This window comes from Oncorhynchus nerka, linkage group LG9b, assembly GCF_034236695.1.
Source record: "Oncorhynchus nerka isolate Pitt River linkage group LG9b, Oner_Uvic_2.0, whole genome shotgun sequence".
Classification (NCBI taxonomy): Eukaryota; Metazoa; Chordata; class Actinopteri; order Salmoniformes; family Salmonidae; genus Oncorhynchus; species Oncorhynchus nerka.
Genome location: NC_088424.1, coordinates 4,252,045 through 4,275,621, shown reverse-complemented (window position 1 = coordinate 4,275,621; position 23,577 = coordinate 4,252,045). Strand labels below are relative to the sequence as shown.

At 44.3% G+C, this 23,577-nt stretch overlaps 1 protein-coding gene across 2 annotated transcripts in view; it reads right to left on the bottom strand.

The window, feature by feature from the left end:
• Positions 1-4,552: 4,552 nt before the first annotated feature.
• Positions 4,553-23,577, bottom strand: part of LOC115114134 (TSC22 domain family protein 2-like) — a 46,683-nt gene continuing 27,658 nt past the window's right edge. The window contains exons 2-4 of one of the 2 annotated variants that reach the window (XM_029642142.2): positions 19,552-19,617; positions 6,654-6,705; positions 4,553-6,373 (exon numbers count right to left, since the gene is read on the bottom strand). In XM_029642142.2, coding sequence (XP_029498002.2) covers positions 5,942-6,373; positions 6,654-6,705; positions 19,552-19,617 — 550 coding nt within the window. In that variant the 3' untranslated portion in view covers positions 4,553-5,941. The remainder of the gene's footprint in view (positions 6,374-6,653; positions 6,706-19,551; positions 19,618-23,577) is intronic. The other variant, XM_029642143.2, reaches the window with a different exon arrangement.

Below are 23,577 nucleotides of genomic sequence, written 5' to 3'. Positions count from 1 at the left end.
TTGTTTTTATCTCATTTTCAACTCTACTGATAGTTTTGACACACTGTTACTTGTATAGACTACATTTCCATCCACAGTTTTTATGTTGAAAAATGAAGTGCTGAAGTATTTTTGCCCAATACAATCCTTAACCACAGTTCACTTCACCTTTAACACCCATCACAGGTATAAAATAACGGAATTTATGTAACATAAATGTGGTAAAAATGTGTATTTCTTTTGGTTCTGATAAATGTGGGCTGCTGTCCTATAGGAAATGCTGTTCGGTGTATCTGTGGCATATTTTTTTGCTACCTTTTCATACCCAAGTAGAGAACTGTAACCAGGTTTCCTTCCAACCTTTTATAAACTCTGCAACAACAAAAAACATCCTCTGCCAGCTGCGTTTATTTTCAGCAAACTTTGTGTAAATATTTGTATGAACAAAACGAGATTCAACAACCGACATAAACTGAACAAGTTCTCTCCTCATGGACTGCACCAGATTTGGCAGTTCTTGCTGTGAGATATTACCCCACTTCCACTAAGGCACCTGCAAGTTCCCGGAGATTTTCTGGGGGGGATGGTCCTAGCCCTCACCCTCCGATCCAACAGGTCTCAGACGTGCTCAATGGGATTGAGATCACGGCTCTTCGCAGGCCATGGCAGAACACTGACATTCCTGTCTTGCAGGAAATCACGAACAGAACGAGCAGTATGGCTGGTGGCATTGTCATTCTGGAGGGTCATGTCAGGATGAGCCTGCAGGAAGGGTACGACATGAGGGAGGAGGATGTCTTCCCTGTAATGCACAGCGTTGAGATTGCCTGCAATGACAACGAGCTCAGTCCGATGATGCTGACACATATCCCCAGACCAAGACGGACCCTCCACCCCCAAATCGATCTTTCTCCAGAGTACAGGCCTCGGTGTAACGCTCATTCCTTCGACGATAAACGCGAATCCGACCATCACCCCTGGTGAGACAAAACCGCAACTCGTCAACGAAGAGCACTTTTTGCCAGTCTTGTCTGGTCCAGCGATGGTGAGTTTGTACCCATAGGCGACGTTGTTGCCGGTGATGTCTGGTGAGGACCTGCCTTACAACAGGCCTACAAGCCCCGAGTCCAGCCTCTCTCAGCCTGTTTTGGACAGTCTGAGCACTGGGAGGGATTGTGTGTTCCTGGTATAAATAACTCAGGCAGTTAACATCCTGTACCTGTCCCGCAAGTGTGATGTACCGATCCTGTGTAGGTGTTGTTACATGTGGTCTGCCACTGCGAGGACGATCAGCTGTCCGTCCTGTCTCCCTGTAGTGCTGTCTTAGGCGTCTCACAGTACGGACATTGCAATTTATTGCCCTGGCCACATCGGCAGTCCTCATGCCTCCTTGCAGCATGCCTAAGGCACATTCACGCAGATGAGCAGGGACCCTGGGCATCTTTTTTTTTAGAGTCAGTGGGCGACAGTCATGATCAATGGTAAAATGTGTAGAATTGCAAGAAATTTGATTTAAAACTGAAAATGTGTATCTCAGCCTAATGGTAAAATGTGTAGAATAGCAGGAAAAAAGCTTTACAACTGCAAAATGTTCTCTCATCCTCATGGCAAAATCAGCATGAGATTATCTATAAAACAGCAAATTTTTTCTCCGCCCCATGGCAAACTGTGTAGATTTGCAGGAAATTAGCTGTTTAATACAAAAAGTGGTAGTCCTGCTCCCACTACAACTTGGGAAAGCATGCAGTTTATTAGGCTACAGATTAAATAAATTATGACGAGTGTGTTGAAAGATCACGGTGATGAGCCTGATGCTCTTTCCAATTAATAGCATATTCGGGTCTTATTCTGGTGACATGATGATCAATGCTTGGCTGCCATTTGAAAATAAAAAGTATCTTACTAGGCAAGTCAGTTAAGAACAAATTCTTATTTACAATGACGGCCTAGGAACAGTGGGTTAACTGCCTGTTCGGGGGTAGAACGACAGATTTGTACCTTGTCAGCTCGGGGGTTTGAACTTGCAACCTTCCAGTTACTTTCCAACGCTCTAACCACTAGGCTACCCTGCCGCCCAGGGTACATGCCAAGACCAGAGTGGGCACATTTGCTGTATAACGCAAAAAATGTTTATGACAAAACCATCGGTAGAGTTGAAAATGCAATGGAAATCTATTTAACTTGTATGTTTTATTCGGTACATGGGGATTAACCTGAAAGCATTATTTTTATTTACACTATGTCATCACACAGGCTTTTATTTGCAATTAAATCCATTTTTTATTTATGATTAGGCATCGCTCAATACTAACTACAAAGTCATTATTCAGTTGAATACATCCGAAATGAATGTACTTAATCCCGGTAGGCGTTTACCCTCCACTACACCACTGCTACAGAGCATACCCAGTGTTAAAAATAGAAAATATATTCCTTAGGAAAACACCATCCTGTCAGTACCTTCACAGATGCTGTTGTGCTAGGCTAGCCACCTAACATTTGCTACCCAGTTTATTTTAGGAGAGCAGTATGCCTCCAAAAGTTTAGTCGGGATCAAAGAGAGAGAGAAGGGGCATTGGTTGGTTGGCTCCCATCCATATTCTTTTTTAAAATTCTGTAGCAGTTGTTTCTTTGGTCTTGAATGTAACAGAAATGGCAAAAACACAAGACATATGTCCCAAATGTCACCCTATTTCCTTTATAGTGCACTACTTTTGACCATAGCCATGTTGTTACTTTGGCTCAGCATGGCTTATTGCATCACCATGGCATATCATGTGGTCATCATGGGGTAGGCTAGAAAAGGTTCGAACAGCTGTTTATAACTCAAACACCTGTTTTATGATTTTCTGGACAACCTGCTGTTATCCTACTACTACAGCTTGCCACTTGCTTGTGATCATGTATTGTCATAGCCCAATACCTCAGCTCTCATCTGCAGAGAGCCAAACCATAGACATCCCATCCACCCCAAAAGCCGCTTGGGTGACCAGCAGGGACGGATCACAATGCAGCCGCACCAGCCTATGCTCCAGTACCGTTGAGTCCTGGCCCTTCTCGGTCTACCCATGGTGCGAGGACATTGTTATCCACCACGAGAGGGTACCATCGCTTGAGATGGTGAGAACGGTGTCCGGTAAGTGCCGGGCCAGGTCGGCCCAATCACTGGGCTCCGGTGCCTCGGAGCAGACCCTCGCCAGCATCCCAGAGGATGCCCCCATCCTGGTCCAACACATCACCCAGGCCGTGCCCGAGGAGACTCCAGGAGGTTAGAGCTGAGCTGGCTGAGGACGCTGCACCTAAACCTGCCAAGAAGTCCTGGAAGAGGCTGCGAGGTTACTTCAAGAGGACGAAGACCCGTGCCAAGAAAACTGAGATGCAGCAAGAGGACGACGGACAAAGACGCAGATAAAGATTTGACCAGGGGATGCCGCTTCCCCTACCTGGACTCCCTGAAAAAAGTTATTACTTAAAAAAAAAAAAAGTGGAAATGTATACTAGTGTTTTCTTGATAGGCTACGTTATAACAGGTTCTCTACACTTGATGAATTTAAAAATATTACACAAATTTATTGAAAATTCAGGTTGGGTTATTATAAGTATTCAAGCTCTTCATAAAATGTTAATAAGTAGGGTACAATGTCAGCCGTGTGGAGTCCAACTGCTATGACATGGCTAATAGTCAAGTCATGAAGTGAGAGGACAAACGTTTTCAGCTAAATTAATTTGAGAACACTTACAAAAATTCCAACTGAGGGTTTGTTCTGTACAGGTCACAGGTAATTGCAGAGGAGCCAGGGGCTGATTTGGGATTGGGCATATTTTCAGACTAAATCGTTCAGTAAGGAATGAGTTGCTCTCGACAGGCTGGTAAACCAGTCTTGTAGGAAAGACTTTTTAGGCCAATTCCAAATCCTCCTGTAAACCCTGCGCCCTATAGACGGGTTGGTTGTTTAGCAACCAAACTGACAAGTGCACAACTACAGGGCAAAACAGACAGGATTGGCTTAGACTATTAATATGTATTCTATATTTAGTTACTAAAAGTTTCAAACAAATACATTTGCACAATGAACACATATCCTTTAAATGCATCTTTACAGTCAGCTAGTTAGCTAATTTTAGCATAAACATCAGTCAAAACACGGTATCAAGATACAAGCCACCTACGATTCCCAGCATGGCAGATTCTTGTCATTGTTGCTTAGCCATCTGACCGTTCAGAATCATAAACACACCTTCCAGCCACATAGATGATTTGATTGGTATAAGCAATATGGTGAAACTCTCACCTAGCCTATCAGAGGGCAAGATGGCGCTATTACCAGATAGATTACACCTATCAATTCCTCCTAGGTGCAGGGTTTAGGGGAGGATTTGGGATTGGACCCATTACTCTTCTCTGGTTAAGTGTGTGACGTTTGCTAGAAGCAAACTAATTAGAATGGTACATCCTTTAGGCATTTATGGAAAGACTTTAAAACACACAGTGTGACAATTTAAAATACTTCAAGTCTCCTGTGGTTCCTAATGGGTAGTCATTTCACAAAAAAGTACTCAGGTTTTCACAAAATTTGAATCGGAAGATTGCATTTATTTAAATAGATACAAATTTGCAATGTAACAAAACTATTGGCATATGAAATTCAAACACCATTTAAATGAAAACATGGCTCACTTCATTTCTTTGCAGCTAGTGTCTAACACTAGTTTGTGTTGCTCAACCAAAACCCTAGCTCTGTCTCCATGTCTTTTCCCTCCCATTTACATTGTTCACAGATCTTACAATAAGAGTGCTGAAATAAAAATGAGGTAAGAAAGTGGTTTGAAGATTACAGATCATGCAGAACATGCTAAACAGCAACAAAAATATTTTGTTGTGAAGGAGTAAAAAGTAACAAAATACATAGAAGTGTGCAAAAATAATAGAATTACACAGCTTTGCATCTTTGGTTACAAAGTAGGTTTTGAACGATTTCACAGCATTTTTTTGCCCCCATCCCGGAATCAAATGCACAAGACGATATTAGGGTAGGGGCAGGGAAGTATGGCAATAAACTGTCAATTTGAGACAAAGAAACTAGCAATTGGATTGGAAGTTGTCGTCAAAATAGCCTACCGCAGATTCATGTTCAGATTTCCTGTCACAAGAGTTGGTGTTCACCTGTACAAACTTTGCTATGCGCATAATACTTTACACTCTATACAAAATGTACATTCAAACTAGATCTTGACTGATGCGGATAAACAATTTCATTGTTAAACAGCCCATTTAGTGTTAGACGTGTCAGAGTTTCTTTATTATTGCCTACATATTCGACTGGTTAATGCAATAAACTGCCCATTGGATGTAGGGCCAGTTATTTAACACTAATGACAAAAAAAAAGTAATAAAAAAAAAAGGCTCAATGTTTATTTTTATATATAATTTTTTTTTTGTGAGACATTGTTCCTTTATGAAAATAGCAGCCCAGTAATAAATAAACATTAACAGTAGAACTTTAGAGACTGATGCATGGAGAAGAAATGGTGGCGCGGCTCTGAAAATAGATCTCTCCCACTTACTTACAACATGAAACTGCAAGGCTAAAAATAAACCCCTTCGACTCGATTCTCTGAAAAAAAATGAAAAAAATAATCTGGGACACGATGATTTGTCCTCGTGAGTATCCCCTCTCCTCTGTGTGTTGCCCCTGGGTGGGTCAGTCAAAGCTCCAGCATGGCACCCCACAAGAAATACCCCCCTTTCTCTCGCTCATATTCTCACGATGATTGCATTAACACTGGGAAGGCCGGCATACAGTACACACACAGACACAGTGAAGCACTGCTCTTGGTTGTGGAGGTCAAGCTGGTGGCGAACAAGACAATATTGTTTTTTGCTTCGTATGCCAATTTAGAATTGGAGGATGTTTTTTTACTTTTTTTTCTCCCCCCTCTCGATAGGGAGGGAGGGTGCACTTCAAGCGGAGTTGAAGTTGGGCTGCGGTTGCTGCGAAGGTGGGGGCTGGCTGGTGTCAAGCTGGAGCTGGGGTTGAGACAAAGGCTGTAGTTGCTGGGACTGGAGCTGAAGCAGCACCTGAGGCTGGGTTTGAAGTTGCTGGGACTGGGCCTGGAGCAGAGGCTGTGTTTGAAGCTGGGCTTGTGGTGGAGCCTGTAGTTGTAGTTGCGGCTGGCCTTGGCCCACCCCTTGCTGTGGAGTCGTGCTGCAAGAGGAGTTTGTGTCGGCCGGCCGGACAGAGAGCTGAGACAGCTGGTCGCTGTTGGCCAGGGATTTCAGAACGGCGTTCTCCCGCTCCAGCATAGAGTTCCTCTCAAACAGCTCCTTGATCTGCTCCTTCAGCACCTCCACCTCCTCACGCACTGCATACATCAGATGGCTTTTCACCAGGTCCTGAGGAGATAGAAAACAAGGGACATGCTAACAGTCATTACAAGAGGACAGAACAGAAAACAACTAGTCCTCGTCATCAACACAGCGACCAGCTCAGAGCAGGAAAACTAGGTGATGGTCTCTAGATGGCAACTTATTTGAATTAGTGGCACCTGAGCAAATTAGTTGAGATTCATTCCTTACCAATACAGTAGTTCCATTTCATCGACACTGTTTAAAACCAAAATGAGAGCAAAATATGATACTATAAAAATGATTATGATTCAATAAAAACCCTTACCATGGCTTGTTCTATTTTATTATCAATGGCAACAACACTGGCTCCAGAGGCACTATAAAAGGAAGAGGAGAATATTAGAATGAAGACAAATCACAGGTGAATTATTTAACCAATCATTATTTTTGAATTGTATTTCACCTTTATTTAACCAGGTAAGCTAGTTGAAATAAGAAAAAAAAAGAAAGTCTATATACAGGTGTGTGAAAATGGCATGAGGTGGTAAGGCAATAAATAGGCCATAGTAGCGAAGTAATTACAATTGAGCAAATTAACACTGGAGTGATAGATGAGCAGATGGTGATGTGAAGTAGAAATACTGGTGTGCAAAAGAGCAGAAAAGTAAATAAAAACAATATGGGGATGAGGTAGGTAGATTGGGTGGGCTATTTACCGATGGGCTATGAACAGCTGCAGCGATTGTTTAGCTGCTCAAATAGCTGATGTTTAAAGTTAGTGAGGGAAATATAAGTCTCCAGCAATTTTCGCATTTTTTCCCAGTCATAGGCAGCAGAGAACTGGAAGGAAAGGCGGCCAAAAGAGGTGTTGGCATTGGGGATGACTGGTGAGATATACCTGCTGGAGCGCGTGCTACGGGTGGTGTTGTTATCGTGGCCAGTGAGCTGAGATAAGGCGGAGCTTTACCTAGCATAGAATAGGTGACCTGGCGCAAGTGGGTCTGGCGACGAATATGTAACGAGGGCCAGCCAACTAGAGCATACAGGTCGCAGTGGTGGGTGGTATAAGGGACTTTGGTGACAAAACGGATGGCACTGTGATAAACTGCATCCAGTTTGCTGAGTAGAGTATTGGAAGCTAGTTAACTTCCGGGTTGGAGCGAGCGGTCGCATCTGCACTCGGTCCGCAGGTAGTATTACATTTCATTATAGTACAACGGTTTGATTTGTCTAATCTTAGCAATTTTTCTTCTTAGCTAGCTACATAGCCGTCTTTGTATCATAGATAATTGCGTAATTATCGTATTTCGTCGTCTTAACGCAGTCTACACCGCCCTGCAGCTAGCTAGCTAGCTAGCTAACGTCTAGCGTTAGCTAGTCCACCGTCTACCGATTAGCAGCACAACTTACACTCAACTGAACGACTTGATTAGTGTAGTGTTAGCTAGCTACATAGTTGTCTTTGCCGTCTTCGTATCCAAGATAATTGTGTAGTTTAGAGTGTGTAGTTTTAGAGTGATTATCTTAATTTACCGAGGTTAGCTAGCCAGCTATTCGTCGTCCTTAACGTAACAGAACTTCCGCACTCAACAATCCGGTCGCATTTCGCTTCGCTCCACAGGTAGTATCACATTTTTCATTTCATTACAGTACAACGGCTTGATTTGTTTGATCGTAGCTAGCTACATAGCTAGCTACATAGCCGTCTTTGTATCAAAGATAATTGTGTAGTCTTGAGCGATTTCCTAGGTTAGCTAGCCAGCTATTGTCGTTCTTTTAACGCAACGTAACGTAAATCAACACCGCTAGCTAGCCAGCTAGCCCCGAATAGCAGCACAGTAGCACAGTAGAAACCATTACACTCAACGGAACGACTTGATTAGTGTAGTGTCAACAACGCAGACACTGCCAGCTAGCCTACTTCAGCAGTACTGTATCATTTTAATCATTTTAGTCAATAAGATTCTTGCTACGTAAGCTTAACTTTCTGAACACTCGAGACGTGTAGTCCACTTGTCATTCCAATCTCCTTTGCATTAGCGTAGCCTCTTGTGTAGCCTGTCAACTATGGGTCTGTCTATCCCTGTTCTCTCCTCTCTGCACAGACCATACAAACGCTCCACACCGCGTGGCCGCGGCCACCCTAATCTGGTGGTCCCAGCGCGCACGACCCACGTGGAGTTCCAGGTCTCCGGTAGCCTCTGGAACTGCCGATCTGCGGCCAACAAGGCAGAGTTCATCTCAGCCTATGCCTCCCTCCAGTCCCTCGACTTCTTGGCACTGACGGAAACATGGATCAACACTGCTACTCCTACTGCTCTCTCTTCGTCTGCCCACGTGTTCTCGCACACCCCGAGAGCTTCTGGTCAGCGGGGTGGTGGCACCGGGATCCTCATCTCTCCCAAGTGGTCATTCTCTCTTTCTCCCCTTACCCATCTGTCTATCGCCTCCTTTGAATTCCATGCTGTCACAGTTACCAGCCCTTTCAAGCTTAACATCCTTATCATTTATCGCCCTCCAGGTTCCCTCGGAGAGTTCATCAATGAGCTTGATAAGCTCCTTTCCTGAGGATGGCTCACCTCTCACAGTTCTGGGCGACTTTAACCTCCCCACGTCTACCTTTGACTCATTCCTCTCTGCCTCCTTTCCACTCCTCTCCTCTTTTGACCTCACCCTCTCACCTCCCCCCCCTACTCACAAGGCAGGAAATACGCTCGACCTCATCTTTACTAGATGCTGCTCTTCCACTAACCTCATTGCAACTCCCCTCCAAGTCTCCGACCACTACCTTGTATCCTTCTCCCTCTCGCTCTCATCCAACACTTCCCACACTGCCCCTACTCGGATGGTATCGCGCCGTCCCAACCTTCGCTCTCTCTCCCCCGCTACTCTCTCCTCTTCCATCCTATCATCTCTTCCCTCTGCTCAAACCTTCAACCTATCTCCTGATTCTGCCTCCTCAACCCTCCTCTCCTCCCTTTCTGCATCCTTTGACTCTCTATGTCCCCTATCCTCCAGGCCGGCTCGGTCCTCCCCTCCCGCTCCGTGGCTCAACGACTCATTGCGAGCTCACAGAACAGGGCTCCGGGCAGCCGAGCGGAAATGGAGGAAAACTCGCCTCCATGCGGACCTGACATCCTTTCACTCCCTCCTCTCTACATTTTCCTCTTCTCTCTCTGCTGCTAAAGCCACTTTCTACCACTCTAAATTCCAAGCATCTGCCTCTAACCCTAGGAAGCTCTTTGCAACCTTCTCCTCCCTCCTGAATCCTCCTCCCCCTCCCCCCTCCTCCCTCTCTGCAGATGACTTCGTCAACCATTTTGAAAAGAAGGTCGACGACATCCGATCCTCGTTTGCGAAGTCAAACGACACCGCTGGTTCTGCTCACACTGCCCTAACCTGTGCTCTGACCTCTTTCTCCCCCCTCTCTCCAGATGAAATCTCGCGTCTTGTGACGGCCTGCCGCCCAACAACCTGCCCGCTTGACCCTATCCCCTCCTCTCTTCTCCAGACCATTTCCGGAGACCTTCTCCCTTACCTCACCTCGCTCATCAACTCATCCCTGACCGCTGGCTACGTCCCTTCAGTCTTCAAGAGAGCGAGAGTTGCACCCCTTCTGAAAAAACCTACACTCGATCCCTCCGATGTCAACAACTACAGACCAGTATCCCTTTCTTTTCTCTCCAAAACTCTTGAACGTGCCGTCCTTGGCCAGCTCTCCCGCTATCTCTCTCAGAATGACCTTCTTGATCCAAATCAGTCAGGTTTCAAGACTAGTCATTCAACTGAGACTGCTCTTCTCTGTATCACGGAGGCGCTCCGCACTGCTAAAGCTAACTCTCTCTCCTCTGCTCTCATCCTTCTAGACCTATCGGCTGCCTTCGATACTGTGAACCATCAGATCCTCCTCTCCACCCTCTCCGAGTTGGGCATCTCCGGCGCGGCCCACGCTTGGATTGCGTCCTACCTGACAGGTCGCTCCTACCAGGTGGCGTGGCGAGAATCCGTCTCCACACCACGTGCTCTCACCACTGGTGTCCCCCAGGGCTCTGTTCTAGGCCCTCTCCTATTCTCGCTATACACCAAGTCACTTGGCTCTGTCATAACCTCACATGGTCTCTCCTATCATTGCTATGCAGACGACACACAATTAATCTTCTCCTTTCCCCCTTCTGATGATCAGGTGGCGAATCGCATCTCTGCATGTCTGGCAGACATATCAGTGTGGATGACGGATCACCACCTCAAGCTGAACCTCGGCAAGACGGAGCTGCTCTTCCTCCCGGGGAAGGACTGCCCGTTCCATGATCTCGCCATCACGGTTGACAACTCCATTGTGTCCTCCTCCCAGAGCGCTAAGAACCTTGGCGTGATCCTGGACAACACCCTGTCGTTCTCAACTAACATCAAGGCGGTGGCCCGTTCCTGTAGGTTCATGCTCTACAACATCCGCAGAGTACGACCCTGCCTCACACAGGAAGCGGCGCAGGTCCTAATCCAGGCACTCGTCATCTCCCGTCTGGATTACTGCAACTCGCTGTTGGCTGGGCTCCCTGCCTGTGCCATTAAACCCCTACAACTCATCCAGAACGCCGCAGCCCGTCTGGTGTTCAACCTTCCCAAGTTCTCTCACGTCACCCCGCTCCTCCAGCTCTCTCCACTGGCTTCCAGTTGAAGCTCGCATCCGCTACAAGACCATGGTGCTTGCCTACGGAGCTGTGAGGGGAACGGCACCTCAGTACCTCCAGGCTCTGATCAGGCCCTACACCCAAACAAGGGCACTGCGTTCATCCACCTCTGGCCTGCTCGCCTCCCTACCACTGAGGAAGTACAGTTCCCGCTCAGCCCAGTCAAAACTGTTCGCTGCTCTGGCCCCCCAATGGTGGAACAAACTCCCTCACGACGCCAGGACAGCGGAGTCAATCACCACCTTCCGGAGACACCTGAAACCCCACCTCTTTAAGGAATACCTAGGATAGGATAAAGTAATCCCTCTCACCCCCCTTAAAAGATTTAGATGCACTACTGTTCCACTGGATGTCATAAGGTGAATGCACCAATTTGTAAGTCGCTCTGGATAAGAGCGTCTGCTAAATGACTTAAATGTTAAATGTAAGCTATTTTGTAGAGGACACCGCTGAACTCTAGGATCGGTAGGATAGTCAGTTTTACGAGGGTATGTTTGGCAGCGTGAGTGAAGGAGGTTTTGTTGTGAAATAGGAAGCGCATTCTAGATTTAATTTTGGATTGGAGATGTTTAATGTGAGTCTGGAAGGAGAGTTTACAGTCTAGCCAGACACCTAGGTATTTGTAGTTGTCCACATATTCTAAGTCAGAACCGTCCAGAGTAGTGATGCTAGCCGGGCGGGCGATGGCGGGCAGCGAACGGTTGAAGAGCATGCATTTGGTTTTACTAGCGTTTAAGAGCAGTTGGAGGCCACGGAAGGAGTGTTGTATGGCATTGAAGCTCGTCTGGAGGTTAGTTAACAGTGTCCAAAGAAGGGCCAGATGTATACAGAATGGTGTCGTCTGCATAGAGGTGGATCAGGGAATCAAGAGCGACATTGTTGATATATACAGAGAAAAGAGTTGGCCTGAGAATTGAACCCTGTGGTACCCCCATAGAGACTGCCAGAGGTCTGGACAACAGGCCCTCCGATTTGACACACTTAACTCTGAGAAGTAGTTGGTGAACCAGGCGAGGCAGTCATTTGAGAAACCAAGGCTGTTGAGTCTGTCGATAAGAATACGGTGATTGACAGAGTTAAAAGCCTTGGCCAGGTCGATTGTACTGTGCAGCCGTCTGTCTTTTATTTATTATTATGGTCATATGACAAGAATAGAGGTCTTTGGCCACGCACACCAATGGGTTCTCCAAATAATCTCGTTAGCCTCACAAGGAGAGGGTGCTATAGAGTAGCCTATTGAAAACCGGGGATCCAATAGTATTTTTTTAGATTATTTGTTAAACATTTTCTCTCTGAGAAATTGTATTAGTATAAATTATTTGTAAAACGTATTTAACAGTATTTCTATTTTTTGCTAATCTTTATAAAGGGATCCAATAATTCCAGACCCCACTGTATATACTGTGCTTTTCACAAGTTGAATGTGCAACGGAAACTGACAAAACTACAGCGAACACATCGTGTGACCCTGTTCATCAAAGTTATGAGGACCAGAATGGAAATAAGTCTCAACTTTTTGTATTGCATTGTTTGACGCAAGAATGCATTTTAAAAATCTGTCAAATGCATTCATTCATTCAACAGGTGTAATAATTCTGCAATATGACCTTTAATCGTCTATTGCCCCGTAACTCACATCTGTAATCATGAAGCACTTTAAAAGCTGGTCATGGCACACATCAACACCATCATCCAAGACCCACTCCAATTAACATACCACCCTAATAGATCCACAGATGTCGCAATCTCAATTGCACTTCACACTAGGGCTGGGCGATATGGCCAAAATGTCATACTATTTTTCTAAATTCTTGACAGTATGATGGCATTATGTTAAATATATACACTGCTCAAAAAAATAAAAGGGAACACTAAAATAACACATCCTAGATCTGAATGAATGAAATTCTTATTAAATACTTTCTTTACATAGTTGAATGTGCTGACAACAAAATCACACAAAAATGATCAATGGAAATCAAATTTAATCAACCCATGGAGGTCTGGATTTGGAATCACACTCAAAATTAAAGTGGAAAACCACACTACAGGCTGATCCAACTTTGATGTAATGTCCTTAAAACAAGTCAAAATGAGGCTCAGTAGTGTGTGTGGCCTCCACGTGCCTGTATGACCTCCCTACAACACCTGGGCATGCTCCTGATGAGGTGGCGGATGGTCTCCTGAGGGATCTCCTCCCAGACCTGGACTAAAGCATCCGCCAACTCCTGGACAGTCTGTGGTGCAATGTGGCGTTGGTGGATGGAGCGATACATGATGTCCCAGATGTGCTCAATTGGATTCAGGTCTGGGGAACGGGCGGGCCAGTCCATAGCATCAATGCCTTCCTCTTGCAGGAACTGTTGACACACTCCAGTCACATGAGGTCTAGCATGGTCTTGCATTAGGAGGAACCCAGGGCCAACTGCACCAGCATATGGTCTCACAAGGGGTCTGAGGATCTCATCTCGGTACCTATTGGCAGTCAGGCTACCTCTGGCAAGCACATGGAGGGCTGTGCGGCCCCCCAAAGAAATGCCACCCCACACCATGACTGACCCACCGCCAAACCGGTCATGCTGGAGGATGTTGCAGGCAGCAGAACGTTCTTCACGGCGTCTCCAGACTGTCACGTTTGTCACATGTGCTCAGTGTGAACCTGCTTTCATCTATGAAGAGCACAGGGCGCCAGTGGCGAATTTGCCAATCTTGGTGTTCTCTGGCAAATGCCAAACGTCCTGCACGGTGTTGGGCTGTAAGCACAACCCCCACCTGTGGACGTCGGGCAATCATGGAGTCTGTTTCTGACCGTTTAAGCAGACACATGCACATTTGTGGCCTGCTGGAGGTAATTTTGCAGGGCTCTGGCAGTGCTCCTCCTTACACAAAGGCAGAGGTAGCGGTCCTGCTGCTGGGTTGTTGCCCTCCTACAGCCTCCTCCACGTCTCCTGATGTACTGGCCTGTCTCCTGGTAGCGCCTCCATGCTCTGGACACTACGCTGACAGACACAGCAAACCTTCTTGCCACAGCTCGCATTGATGTGTCATCCTGGATGAGCTGCACAACCTGAGCCACTTGTGTGGGTTGTAGACTACGTCTCATGCTACCACTAGAGTGAAAGCACCGCCAGCATTCAAAAGTGACCAAAACATCAGCCAGGAAACATAGGAACTGAGAAGTGGTCTGTGGTCACTACCTGCAGAACCACTCCTTTATTGGGGGTGTCTTGCTAATTGCCTATAATTTCCACCAGTTGTCTATTCCATTTGCACAACAGCATGTGAAATGTATTGTCAATCAGTGTTGCTTCCTAAGTGGACAGTTTGATTTCACAGAAGTGCGATTGACTTGGAGTTACATTGTGTTGTTTAAGTGTTCTTTATTTTTTTGAGCAGTGTATTTTCTGAAGTCTTGGCTGATTTCTTTTGATTTTCCCATGATGTCAAGCAAAGAGGCACTGAGTTTGAAGGTAGGCCTTGAAATACATCCACAGGTACACCTCGAATTGACTCAAATGATGTCAATTGGCCTATCAGAAGCTTCTAAAACAAGGACATAATTTTCTGGAATTTTCCAGGCCGTGTCACCTTAGCATATGTAAACTTCTGACCCACTGGAATTGTAATACAGAGAATTACAAGTGAAACAATCTATCTGTAAACAATTGTTGGAAAAATTACATGTCATGCACAAAGTAGATGTCCTAACCGACTTGCCAAAACTATAGTAGGTTAACAATACATTTGTGGAGTGGTTGAAAAACGAGTTTTAATGACTCCAACCAGATATGGATGTGGTTACCTTTACCAGCACAGACCGATTGCATGGGTTGACATTTGGTGCCATTCTAATCAGTGTGTCAACTAATTGCACCATGTCATGATTAACACTTCAGGATGTGCAGGACAGCTGCTTCTTTTTTGTTTACTCGGGCTCTAATGCTCACACGCACGCTCCGAGGTTCCCTCAAAATAATTGTTGATGAACACGGCGAAGCACAAGACATTATGTTCTTTCACCATCCAAATGTACTTGTCCAAGAGGAGCGGAAGCACAAGCAGATTAACATCAACAGGCTCCTCCAGGGAGGAACGTTCTCCCAGCCCTTCAGCTAGTACAGTGACTTTTTGTACCACAAACCTACACTTTGGTCTCGCTGACAAGAGGATGATGGATAACAAAGGCTGAGTAAGACAAAACATTTCACATGCAAGGAGGCAGTAGGCACACTTCCCCAAAACGTATAAAAACACAATGTACACACAAGCAAGAGGCAAGCTCAGCGCACACTCACTACACCAGACCTGGATTCAAATACTACTTGCAATATTTTCAAATACTATATCTGCGGTTGATTGAGCTTGCCTGTTGCAATTGAAAAGACTTGAAAAGTATAACCCCCCCCCCCCCCCACCACCACCACCTGGCCCTTCAGGCAGGCTAAAGCGAACGCTCTAAGTATTTGAAAGATTTCAAATAGTAATAGATCCTAACAGCCAAAGAGTTATGTATACCCAGAAAAACAAACCTCACCCTACACTGCTCAAATTTGTTTCAATTAGGTCAGTTCCTAGCGTGCACATAGTCCCTCCTATTAAGTTTCCTGCCTGCTGTGAGTTTTCAAAATGGGTCTGACCCAACGGCTCTCTCCCTCTGTAAAAGCACAGATCTTGTGATGGGCCCCAAGCCCAAATACCTCCAGACTAGTCCTGTGTCAGTATGAGACCAAAACAATAAATCAGTTCAAATGATTCAATCAAATGCATGGGCTAGCCTAAATCATTTGAAGTAGGCCTAGTCATTTTCCTAAACCAAAACACTTGGTCACTGGTCCTATTGCACTTTAATGACAAGACAATCAGGCTAGTAGTGCATTAATAATATCAAAAAACAACCAGTAATAAAACATAAGGCTCTCTAGCGAGCTACTGTACACTAAAACTGCCTAACTGGGGCGTAAACCTTTAATACCAGCGTTCGGAATTCAGACACTGGGACAGACCGAAGTGGAGTGCGTTTATTCATTTTAATTAAAGACGGCTTGAAAAAGACCAACACTAGAGAACACGGGCCTAAAGAGGAGTTTGGAAAAAGCCAGCCACTGGCAGGGCTATGGTGGAACCCCCACCATTTTGGGGAGGATGGTAGAGTAACTACACAGCTGTGGCAGAGTTGAATTTACACTAGACGTGTGACCATGAGGACAGTGACACCTCGGTCAGTTCTGGCCAATAGGCACAGTAAATAGAAGAGACTGTGCTATTCAGTGTAGGTAAGAGCTGCCACAAACCAGCTGATCATAGATCAGTCTGGGCAGTGCCTACTGCCCACTCAAATTAAGCTACTTTAAGAATTTGTGTTTGGTGAAATCCTACCAATTACATAATCCTTGCACTCCTCAACAGACCAAGAAAAATAACAGAACTAGCTACCAAAGCCAGAATGGCAGCATGAGTGTCTAAAAGTCGTACACAAATTGTCAAACAAACTAAATTACTCCTGAGAGTTGTGATTTTTTTTGGTTTAAGGCAAAACAATGTGTGGCCAGGTGGTGTAACAAGCTTCAGTTTTCTCAAGCCCCTTTGAACATGTGACCTTCTCTTAGCCACTGACTCGTTAAAGCCACGTAGGCCTAACTCTTTGCTAAAGCTTCTGGCTTCAAACACGTACAGTACGTAGTGTAAAAGGTACTTCTCCGGCTCTACCTGGGTAAAGGTAAGGGGTGTAAAACCGCCTCTGTTCGTCAGAGCCCACACAGGGCTCAGGGTTGGGTTGAGATCAAACAAAAAGCTGCAATCGTCCATTTTGCGCAACTCTATAAAGTTTAGCTTGTACAATCACTGGACCGAGCTTAACTTCTTATGGTATAGGGGACTCTTGCGTCAGGGAAAATGCTGCGCGGCAAATTCAAATAAAATGATATGAAAATCTAACTTTCATTAAATCACACATGTAAGATACTAAATTAAAGCTACACGTTGTGAATCCAGCCAACATGTCAGATTTTAAAAAGGCTTTTCGGCGAAAGCATAAGCAGCTATTATCTGATGATAGCACAACAGTAAACAAAGACGGTAGCATATTTCAACCCTGCAGGCGCTACACAAAACGCAGAAATAAAATAAAACATGCCTTACCTTTGATGAGCTTCTTTTGTTGCCACTCCAATATGTCCCATGAACGTCACAATTGGTCCTTTTGTTCGATTAATTCCGTCCATATATATCCAAAATGTCAATTTATTTGGCGCATTTGATCCAGAAAAAAACAAATTCCAAATTGCGCAACGTCACTACAAAATATTTCAAAAGTTGCCTGTAAACTTTGCCAAAACATTTCAAACTACTTTTGTAATACAACTTTAGGTATTTTTAAACGTTAATAATCAATCAAATTGAAGACTGGTCTGTGTTCAATACAGGAAGACAACAACCAAGCTACTTTTCAAGTCTTGCGCAACTCTCAGTGTTACGCAGTTCCTAGATGGCTGTACTTCTTCATTGCACAAATGAATAACCTCAACCAAATTCCAAAGACTGGTGACATCCAGTGGAAGCGGTAGGAACTGAAAACAAGTTCCTAAGAAATATCGTTTCCCAATGAGAACACAGTGAACAGAGACCTAAAAAATAAATTCTGAACGGTTAGTCCTCAGGGTTTTGCCTGCTACATAAGTTTTGTTATACTCACAGACATGATTCAAACAGTTTTAGAAACTTCAGAGTGTTTTCTATCCAAATCTACTAATAATATGCATATCTTATATTCTTGGCATGAGTAGCAGGAAGTTTAAATTGGGCACGCTATTTATCCAAAAGTGAAAATGCTGCCCCCTATACCCTAAGAAGTTAATGGAGCTTGAATTAGGGTTTGTTGTTACAAACAGAATGACCGAGACGATTTCCGAAACTCAAGGGTTCAAGAGAGAAGAGAGGAATGTGAATCAAAAGATGCATTAGCCACCAAAGAGTGGACAGTCACAAAGTGCTCCTACATTGACAGGGACTGAGGCGGGAGCAACAGAGTAGGACCCTGGGATAGTTGTCATACCTTGCCCCTGGCCACTGTTGCCATCACTGGGATCAGTAACTTCAGTGAGAGGGAAGCCCAGTTGGGGCCTCTGGCTCAGCTTGGCATATGATAAAAACAGCTCAAAAGCGAGGCCAGTCCACATGTTCAGTATCTGCTGGTGGGCTTGACTGCCGTGACACCTTTGAATGTACCTACCTGCTTCTACCATGAAAGACATTTCACAAACATGCGTGACTACAAGCAGATTAATTTCGTAACAAACACACTAGCATTTCTTCATGCAAGAGAACGGGCTATTTGGATATCCATCTCGTTGTTACAGTGCAACAACATCAGGGGGAAACAGTGGAGCATGATGTTGTCTGAACAATCTCTATGGTATCATGTTGAGAGAGCCCAATTGGTTACCAAATGAGGTCGAATAACTGACATGAAATACAAACTCAGAGCACCAGGGGCAACATTGAGATCCACAGATGACTTGCGCACAAAGCCTGGCCTGTTTGCCTTTCTGCCATGGAAACAGGCACTCGTGGAAGTGTGTACCCACGGAACGCTCTTACAATCAGCACCTCTAAAACAGGAAGTGAAGCGCAACGCCCCTGCCATCCCGCAGTGGTGCTGGTGATGGAAACCAACTAGAGATAATGCAGTACATTCCAGGTGCTTGCAGTAACAGTAAAGTCTCCAAACACAGCACAACTGAAATCTGCATGTACTATTCCAGGCAGAAGAAGTACATGCTGTTACTGCAGCGTCCCAGTTAGAAAGCACTCAGTCAGTGCTCTCGAAGTCAGCCAGTCAGTCAATCAATCGATGCTTTAGTGCGAGTGGGTTTCAGGCACACAGTGTAATTGGCTGGAGGTGGTCGGGTGTATGAAATTACTGCCTGTGTGTACAGTTCTCCTCCCTGGTGTCTGTCAGCAAGGAGTTGCTTTAACAACACACTTTCATTTCCCGTCTGGTGCTCTCCTGTCAGATATAGTTTAATATGGTTCCCTTTTCATTTGTATAGAGGCTTCTCAAGAACGTCCTGCCTCCTGAATGCACACTCAATCTAGCACTCAGAAAGGGCTATGTGAGAGGTCATAATAGACTGGCAAATCTGCTTTGTAAGTGGGAGTGTTAGGGAAAGGTATTGGCTTTGGTATGTTCAATTTAAATCATCCGACTATTCCTATTGATGACTAAAAGTGGCTTGCCCTTTATAGCACCCCTCTGTTCCATGTCATACACTGACCAGCGTGAGTCAGTTGAGGGGAGGTTCAGGGAACAACTGTTTTTTTATGGGCTTTAGTGGGGCTTCATGTTACTGAGAAGGCAGCTATTAATGTAGGCCTATTGGCGGAGTGTGAGAGGTTTGGCTGGCCAACACATCTCCGCTGCCATGCTCTGTTTCCAGCCATGCACATCCACAAAGGAAAGCTCACTACTGCTGCTGAGCTGCAAATGCACTGCACCATAACCACACACAGGCAGGCCTGTCCCATCCAGTCCAGTACCTATCACTGTGGGCCCGCAGCCTGCTGCCAGACTGGAAGGCCTGGTAGAACGCAATGGAGGGATTCCTGTGCCAACAAAAGTCAGAGAAAACAGGGAGAAAAAGAGAGTGAGGGGGTGAATCAGAAAAGACAGACAAGAGAAAGCAAGGCTCATATTGCAAAATGTCTTGGAGGTAGAATACCCTGTGTGCAAAGCTAACTAGTTAGGAGGATAGAGACTAATGTATGCCTAAAAGCCTTTCACTAAATTGAGTTCAAGGTAGCAAACAGAACAGTACGCAATTCACAAATATTCAAATAAAATGGAAAAAAACTCGCTTATGGGGAGTTGCAAAGAACAAAGTGCCTGTAGAGTGAAACACACTGTACTTGCTTAACCCCTACTTTAAATCTTTTGAAAGCAGTTCAGGCAACGGAGGCTAAAACTGTAAAAACTATTTAAGTGTTGAGGTCTACAGAGCAAGAAAATTATATTTTGCCAACCGCTGTTGATAGGGGGGGCGAGCTCAGATGGTTAACATTACTGCTTATGCCCTGACTATGGGGCCTTTGAGGCCAGAAGTACACTGTTTAATGATGAGACATATGAGGAGAAGGGAAATGGCCCACCCCCAAGCTACTGTTGACTGCGTAAATTGAGGTCAAATGAAAGTAAGAGACTGTGCCTAAGTTTTAATATTAAAAAGAGGACTATGATAAGAACAGTGGTTCGGCCAAATGTAGGCTGTGCGCAACTTGCATGGATTTATTTTTTAATATTTAGAAACATTTGTTTTATCATCATTACTATTATTATTGTATATCATTATTACTGTAGGCCTATTTAAACAAATTCTTTAAATATTCAAAACGTGTTTGTTTTATTCTGTTAAAACATTTGTTGGCTAAATTAAGTTTGATAACCATTTTTAATTGTGTGCTCCATATTTAGCTTAAGATAGGCCTGTATTTATATTTTAGATTCTTCAAAGTAACCACCCTTTGTCTTGACAGCTTTGCACTCTTTGCATGCTCTCAACCAGCTTAACCTGGAATGCTTTTTAAAACAGTCTTGAGGGAGTTCCAACATATGCTGGGTACTCTTTGGCTGCTTTTCCTTCACTCTGCGGTCCAACTCATCCCAAACCACCTGAATTGGGTTGAGTGATTGTGGAGGCCTTTAGAAACACATTTTAGTCCCACTAAGCGCAAACCAGATGGGATGGCGTATCTCTGCAGATCGCTGTGGTAGCCATGCTGGTTAAGTATGGGAAAATGCAGAGATCATCCGTTTCCCTACTCTGCGTCTCAAAGACAGAGGTTGGAACTAAAAATCTTAAATTTGGACTCATCTGACCAAAGGACTGAAATCCACCGGTCTAATGTCCATTGATTGTGTTTCTTGGCCCAAGCAAATCTTTTCTTCTTATTGGTGTCCTTTAGTAGTGGTTTCTTCACAGCAATTCGACCATGAAGGCCTGATTCACGCAGTCTCCTCTGAACAGTTGATGTTGAGATGTGTCTGTTACTTGAACTCTGAAGCATTTTTTGGGCTGCTTTTTGAGGCTGGTAATTCTAATGAACCTATCCTCTGCAGCAGAAGTAACTATGGGTCTTCATTTCCTGTGGTGGTCCTCATGAGAGCCAGTTTCATCACAGCCCGTGATGGTTTTTGCAATTGCACTTCAAGAAACTTCCAACGTTCTTGAAATTTTCCAGATTGACTGACCTTGTCTTAAAGTAACGATGAACTGTCGTATTTCTTTGCTTATTTGAGCTGTTATTGCCATAATATGGACTTGGTCTTTTACCAAATAGGGCTATCTTCTGTATACCACCCCAACCTATTGGCTCAAATGCAAAAAAAGGAAAGAAATTCCACCAATTAATTTAAGGCACACCTGCTAATTTAAATGAATTCCAGGTGACTACCTCATGAAGCTGGTTGAGAAAATGCCAAGAGTGTGCAAAGCTGTCATCAAGACAACGGGTGGCTACTTTGAAGAATCTCAAATATATTTAGATTTGTTTAACACCGTCTTGGTTACGACATGATTCCATAGGTGTTATTTCATAGTTTAATGTTTTCACTATTATTCTACAACGTAGAAAATAGTAACAATGTTATAAAAACTTGAATGAGTAGGTGTCCAAACATTTGACTGGTACTGTATACATCACAAAAATGACAATATCAAACAATTATTCATATCATAATTGGATCAGAGGTAATATAATATTCAAATACATTTTTCATGCACATACATTTTTTTTTAAAAGCCTACATGTCAAAGTACAGGTGATATGCATATTGTCTACAGCCTTATGTCCAAACCGATGCGGACATGAGGCGCCAGTAAAAATGTAGCCAAGCTTTATTTTGACTTTTAATTACATAGATATATGCTAAATGAAGGTCGTGTGACAAATGAAGCAGCCTAGACTTTAAAACTCTTTATTGTAAAGATCATTGTATTATTACTTAAGGAAATAGTTTCCCAAGGTTTTTTGACAATAGCTAGCTTGCTAAAAACGCTAGCTTCAACTTTCCTGACCTTAGAATGTCGCAACAGACTTCGCCCCTTCAAGATAACATGCTACAGATCAATTAAATCAGGCAGGTTTAGACACAGAATAAATAACGAAGCTAGTTAGTAATGTAGAATTATCAAAGTTGTCATTTACAATCAACAATGTAGTTATGAATACAATTGGGGCGGATTTTGTGTATAAGTAACTGTACGCCGGAGCTAATGAGTACTGCTCATAAGAGGTTCACACTACTTCCGATGTTGCTTGATCAGTGGGTAGGCCTATTAGCTGGGCAAAATGACGTGAAAAGTGATCAAAATATATTAACAGTATTGAAGTGATTTTAGAGGTTCAGAATTACTTTTTTAAATTATAAGATTTTATAAAGCAAAGCAATCGATATCCTATCCTAAACTTGTTGGAAGCGAGAGTCATCTTGCGGTTATTGGTTAGCCAGGTCGCAGTTGTAAATGAGAACTTGTTCTCAACTAGCTTACCTGGTTAAATAAAAGGTGAAAAGTCATTGAGCAGCATCCCATTTCTTGCTAGCTCTGGCCTTTAGCCTTAACTCCTGTTAAAGATGTAAAAGCATTGGGCCGGTGTAGATGGTCTACCAATACAGTCTACATAAATGTGGTCATACGCACATCCTTAAAAACATACAGTGCATTTGGAAAGTATTCAGACCACTTCCTTCTTTCCACAATTCGTTACGCTACAGCCTTATTCTAAAATGTATTTAATAAAAATGATGTTTTCCGCAATTTACACACAATAGCCCATAATGACAATGCGAAAGCGATTGAACATGATTTGGAAAAGGCACACACCTGTCTATATAAGGTCCCACAATTGACTGTGCATGTCAGAGCAAAAACCTAGCCATTACATCAAATGAATTGTCTGTAGAGCTCTGAGACAGGATTGTGTCGAGGCACAGATATGGGGAAGGGTACCAAAAAATGTCTGCAGCTTTGAAGGTCCCCAAGAACATTGGCCTCCATCATACTTAAATAGAAGTTTGGAACCACCAGAATTCTTTACAGAGCAATCGAGGGAGAAGGGCCTTGGTCAGGGAGGTGACCAAGAACCTGATGGTCACTCAGAGTGCACCAGAGTTCAAGTTCCTCTGTGGAGATGGGAGAATCTTCCAGAAGGACAACCATCCATCTATGCAGCACTCCACCAATCAGGCCTTTATGGTAGAGAGGCCAAACAGAAGTCACTCCTTCCTTACGATGAAGCATGGTGGTGGCAGCATCATGCTGTTGGGATGTTTTTCAGCGGCAGAGACTGGGAGACTAGTCACAATCAAGGCAAAGATGAACGGAGCAAAGTACAGAGAGATCCTTCATGAAAACCTGCTCCAGAGCGCTCAGGACTTCAGATTGGGGCGAAGATTCACCTTCCAACAGGACAACGATCCTAAGCACAGAGCAAAGACAAAGCAGGAGTGGATTCAGGACAAGTCTCTGAATGTCCTTGAGTGGCCCAGCCAGAGCCTGGACTTGAACC